The following is a 6,000-nucleotide window of genomic DNA, read 5'->3' as shown; positions in this document are numbered from 1 at the left end:
AGTTACATACGGAACAACGATTTCTAAAAACACAGATGCTTGCCAGGTGTGGTGGTGCACGCCTTTGATCCTAGCCCTTGGGAGGCAGAGGCAGGTGTATGTCTGTGAGTTCAAGGCCAGCCAGGTCAACATAGTGAGTTCCAGAACAGCCAGGGCTATGTAGAGAGACTCTTTCTTAAAAAAAAAAAAACAAAAACAAAAAACCAAACCAAACCAACCATTAAACAAAAAAGACAGAGACTTGGAAATAGTATTTATCAAAGCAGAAGAGAGTCTGATGCCAGTCAATAAAGGTGTGTTAGTACTGCAACATACAAGTAAAGTTCAGAATGCTCTTTCAACACCGTGAAAAGGGTAGGTTAGTTTCTGTAGACCTCAGAGAAAATACTCACAATTACCCAATAAAAAAATCTATTGAAAAGCCATTATTCTTAGAAGATATTTCATGTTATGAAGAGCTCTATTCCCAATGCTGTCAAATATTTTCTTGGGGATTTGGATGTCCCTATCTACTGCCTCATATTTTAAAACATTTTAGAGATATCACATGCTACACATGAGGTGTTATGTATAGTCAATCTATTTTTCATTACATTTACACACATGTGCTTACTCTCAGAAAAAGAAGTAGAAGCAACTTAGTATTTTTCATAGTGTTATAGTTCTTTAAAATCATTTCTTAAAATGCCACGTTAAATAAACCCTACAGAACTAGAAAAGGTACAGTAAGTACAAACTTTTAAAATGAATTTTAGATGAAATTCAACCTTTGCAAATTTTAGGTTTCCTCTATCAAGTTTTCATTCCCATTGGGAAACAAGGTCAGGCTGGGAGGCTCCACTTTGTCCTTGGTAGCCTACTTTTCCTACTCACACAGAGAATCGTTTCCTAGAGCATAGAGAATTTTTCACATATAATATGCAAACCATTGTAAAGCCACCATCAAGGTGACATAAAGGTTGAGATTAGAGGTTTTAGTACTCAAGAAAAATACTTGGAGAAAAAGCTTTTGAAGAAGTTAAGATTTTGGTAATTTTATTTTTGCCTGCTTGAGGATAGAACCCCAGGTTTTGTACATGCTACATTAACTATCACTGAACTACATCCCCAACCAGGGCAAATTAAAAAAAAAATCTTATGAATGTTTTATTTTATAAGTATTTTGCTCACATACTGGGTGACTAAAGAGGTCAGAAGGCATGGATCCCCTGAAACTGTAGTAACACATGATTGTAAGTCACCATGTGTGAGATGGGACCTGAACCTGGGTCATCTGCTAGAGTCAGCAGTGCTCTTACTGCCTAGCCATCACTCCAGCCTTGCCAATTTAACTTTAAGACAAGTTATTTTAAAGTTCTTATGTGGAATATTAATTATGGTCCCAGGTATTTGCTTTAAAATGATTTGGGCAATCACACACAAAAAGGAAACAGTTTTGATTTTCATTTACTTTGCGGTGATAGTTTAACAAAAATGCACAACAAGAAAGGTGCCTGTTGTATGGTCCTAACAAAAGTCAGCGTGGGTGGTTATGTGCATTTGTTTTGAGGAATCTGCTTCTGTTGTTATATAAGCATTTTTCATATTGATTCAGTTAGTTATAAGCCACAATGTAAATCTTACTTCTTTTCATTTGCAATAGTTAACCCCAAACTCACTAGAAGAATAAATATTCTCATTTATCACATCCTAAGGTCTTTAGGCAAAGATTTACCACCAACAGGAAATTCAAAAGGAATTGGCTTATGGGCCGGTCAAACAGCTCCCAAGAGCCCAGTTGTGTGAACAGGTGCTACACCAAGGGGTGAAGCCAGCCTTCGAAAGGATGTACGGTGGTTTTAATCAGTCATTTCACTAGTCCACCCAAATGATAGCACATTAAAGAAAACTTTATAGGTAACTTTTTTTTTTGTATTACTTTTTAAGTAACAATTTAAACATAAGTGGGAATGCAACTCTGCTCCCAGTTTTTACAACAGAAGTAATGTCTAAGAGATTAAGAACAGTTGTTGGGCAGGGCACTCACTTGAATCTGCTCACTTAGGGGGCAGAGGCAGGTAGATCTCTGTGAGTTCCAGGTCAGCCTGCTCTACAAATGGAGTTCCAATGGAGGCCAACCAGGGCTACACAGTGAGATCCTGTTTTACAAACAAAAACAAAACAACAACAAAACAATTTAACTTAAGTATCAGTCCTTATTAAGTATTACAGGAATACTGCTTCATATCTGTACAGGTAAATGAAGATTCAAAAGAATAAATACTATTAAGTAACAATGCCTTGAAGGTTGGATTCATGCAGTCTGGTGTGGTAAAAAGCATAATTTCTAAACCCAGTGTTGTCAAGGGGGAAAGGGCAAGAATGTAATCTCTTTGATTCTGTTTCCACCTACAAAATGAAGAGGCTGTACGAGATGACTCGTTTGTGGCATACTAACTTAAAATCTATCCAGTGCTCAGTGTCAGGACGATGGCCCTATGGCAAACAGAACAATAAAAACCTGGAATGGACCATTTACAGCTTCTGGATGTTTCCACAGTAGGTTTATGCCTCTAGAATAGTCTCACACTACTACAGACACACTTTTATTTTAGGCAAACAATCTCTGGTTTGCCCAGATCATCTGGAACCATTTTCTAAAGCTTTTCTTTCCCTTTTCTTCACATTCCCAGGAGCTGCTCCTTGGCTGGACAGTATCTGATAAAGGGGGTGAGGCCCCTGATCTATTAGTTTCTTCCTCTAGTAAATAAGGAAAACAACACTTTTGGCAAGAGCCCAGGACCCTTAGTTCGCACAAGGCTCCTCAGAGGCTGTAGCTCTGCTTTCAGCTACAACGGGGAATAAACCTGGAGGTCTGCTGGGGCAATTTTGCTACTAACAGGGTATCAGTGCCTCATTAGAGATCTACGACTGACTTACCAGAAGATAAAGACTTATGTAATTGCTAACATACTTAGTTAGCTTACAAAAATAGACTATCTAACTAGAAAGTCCTAACTTCAGGTCTTTCCACATTGTCGTCTCTTCCTTCAGTTTCACTTCTCAGTCTGCAGCAGAGCCTTTTACCTTCTCTGCGCCAACTGCTTCAATTTCCCTGGAATACCCAGAAAGGCTTCATTCTTTCTCTCTGCTTCTGTTATTTGCATTATCATGGTCAACAAATACTTTCACAAAAGCATTCCAAATCACACAGAGACCCCTCCCTTCTTCCACATTCCTTCCATTTCCTGAGGGGGGATGGGGCAGGCGGAGGGGGTGGCTGGAACCTAACAAAGACAGGGCTGGTAGTCTAACTCTGGTTACAGAGTTTAGATGGCCAAGTTGAAAGTACTGAGTAACAACTGTTTTTTGCAGTTATTATGACTATATGGCTAATACTGAAATTCATTATCTCCAAGGTACTCTCACACGACAGTAATAACAATCCCAAGAATGAAGCTGCTTCATGCTAATCTTTGCAAAGTAAAGAAGCTATAATCCCACACTTAAATACACTTCTCAGGGCTTCTTGTGTTTTATTTCCAATTAGCCAAGCTCTTGGGATCTGGTATTTGCTGTGTGTATGTGTGTACTTGTGTTCTTAGGCAGGGTCTCACTATGTAGTTCTGTCTGGCCTGCAACTCAGAAAGATCCACCTGCCTCTGCCTCCCCAGTGCTGGGATTAAAGGTGTGCGCCACCAAGCCCTGCTGAGGTCTGGTATTTAAAATACTTTAATTTTATCTTTTACTTGTACCAATTGAAAAACTTTCCCCAAACTAAAGAAGTGACTCATAATTCACGAATTAAACAGTTTAAACTTAAAGGTACAATGAGGACTACTGTACAGTATGTAAAGCTGTATACACCACACACAGAGGATGGAACTCCAGGAAGCATGGCTGCCCTATTTACACATTTGCCGGCCTCTTCCCGACTAGCACCACTCTCCCACCCCCAACGTGTTTAAGCTACTTATTTTAAGTCACAGGAATATTCAATCTAAGAAAAGTATCTTATTAGAGTAATATAATTTCTTAAAGATAGCATATTTACACACATCTAACACATGAAAATACTCTGTTTTATACTAAATTTCAGGTTCAAATGAACTACAATACAGCACTTTGCCTGTGTGCAGAGTGGAGATTGTTCAAACTGGGCTTCCAGAGTACTGCCCAGGCAGTGCTCACTAACGTCAGACCAGTCCAAATAGGTCCCATGATTGGGGAGGGTTCAGGAGCCAGGGGTAGGATGAAGAGTTTCTGTCAGCTGGTTTATACATCTACTCCTTTGATTAGAGACCCTTCCAAGACTATGGTGAAATCCTGAATGGTCTGCAGAATTCGGATAAGGGAGTTGACAGTCATGTGGTCTCGAAGAAGTGCGCTCTCTTCATACATTCGGGTGATGGCAGGACATTCTGCTAGCAATGGAATCCACTGTGGGAGCAGGTGATCCCTACAGATCCAAACAGAAACAGCATCTGAGCTCTAAGGAGTACATTATAACTGGCCTTCCCTTGTGTCTTTCCTTTTAATTATCAGCCTATTGAAACAATCATACTACAATAAATTAGGAGTTTTCCTAGGAGCAGCTGTGGTGCACACACCTGTTCAGTCCAAGCACTCAGAAAGCAGATGAAGGCAGATCTAAGTTTGGGGCCAGTCTTGTCTATATAATGAGTTCCAGGCTAGTCAGAGCTACACAGTGAAACCCTGTCTCAAAATAAAATAAAATAAAAGTTCCCCAAGGAATCTTCTCCTGGGAGAAGGCTGAAGTTTTGGGTGCCGTGAGAGGAAGACTCACCCACAACAAAAACAAAAAAGGCAACTTGTCAGGTGACCTTGTAGGCCAGACTTGGAGCTTAGACAATGATGGGTAGGATGACATCTTGGTGGCACTGCTTTGTAGTTATGATCTCTTGTCTCCTATTCAATCCTTCCTCTCAAGTCAGGGCCCTACAACGGACTAGGAGTATATCTCTGTCTCTCTTCCCAATGTGGCCACACTGAATAACCTCCCACTTTCTGCTTCTCATTATATTTAAGAAACTTTACTTATATTTGTGTGCCTGTGTAGGTTTGTGCCATGTGCACACAGTGCCTACGGAGGCCAGCAGTGGTCACACCCTCTGGAGTCAGGGTTACAGGTGGTCACTGGCTGGCATGGGTGCTGGGACCCGAACTCTGGAAAAACAGCGAGTGCTCCTAACTGCGGCCATCTCCCCAGGCCACCTTCAGCCTGGATTCTTCTGTCTGTCTGCTCTCTCTATTATATCTACAGTAAAAATCTTCTCCACACATTAGTAGTCATCATCCTTTTAATTTCATTGTTCAGTTAATAACTTTGCTAATTAACTCAGTATTCCCCAGTACTCCATCTCAGTGTCCCTCTTAAACCCCTTCCTGAACAAGTGCTGGCGAGGCAGGCACTTACGTTGAGCCATTAATTCATCCTCTGCCTCTTCTGGTTTTGTGTCTTTCTTTTTGTGTGTGTGTGTGTGTGTGTGTGTGTGTGTGTGTGTGTGTGTGTGTTTTTAAATAAGCTCTCCTTATTTAGCTCATTTTGGCATCAAATTTACCCAGAGAGATTGGGTTGGGTGTGTGGGGGTGTGTGTGGGATGGGGGTATGAGAAAGAAACACTACATGCTAGGAGGTGGTAGCGCAAGCCTTTAATCCCAGCACTCAGGAGGCAGAGCCAGGCGGATCTCTGTGACTTTGAGGCCAGCCTGGTCTGCAGAGCTGGCTACAGAGATCTGGGACGGGCATCAAAACTACACAGAGAAACGGAAAAAAAAAAAAAAAAAAAAAAAGAAAAGAAAGAAATACTAAATGACTGAATGAGTTAAGGTAGACATTCATTAGTTTATTTCCTTTAATTTCTTTTTCCCCCTGACACATGATTTCTCTGTGTAGCCCTGGCTGTCTTGGAACTCACTCTGCAGACCAGGCTGACCTTAAACTCACAGAGATCCCCCTGCCTCTGCCTCCCAAGTGCTGAGATTGAAGACATGCACCAC

At 41.0% G+C, this 6,000-nt stretch overlaps 1 protein-coding gene across 5 annotated transcripts in view; it reads right to left on the bottom strand.

Annotated features, from left to right (window-relative positions):
• Window positions 1–213: 213 nt before the first annotated feature.
• The window catches only part of Dennd5b (DENN domain containing 5B), a 136,291-nt gene continuing 130,504 nt past the window's right edge, over window positions 214–6,000 (bottom strand). For all 5 annotated transcript variants that reach the window (XM_028892419.2, XM_028892416.2, XM_037203962.1 and 2 more), the window contains one exon: window positions 214–4,438. In XM_028892419.2, the coding sequence (XP_028748252.1) occupies window positions 4,255–4,438 (184 nt within the window). In that variant the 3' untranslated portion in view covers window positions 214–4,254. The remainder of the gene's footprint in view (window positions 4,439–6,000) is intronic.

The sequence above is a fragment of the Peromyscus leucopus genome, chromosome 3, assembly GCF_004664715.2.
Source record: "Peromyscus leucopus breed LL Stock chromosome 3, UCI_PerLeu_2.1, whole genome shotgun sequence".
NCBI lineage: Eukaryota > Metazoa > Chordata > Mammalia > Rodentia > Cricetidae > Peromyscus > Peromyscus leucopus.
The sequence above is the reverse complement of the archived record's forward strand: the minus strand, read 5'-3'. Positions and strand labels throughout refer to the sequence as shown.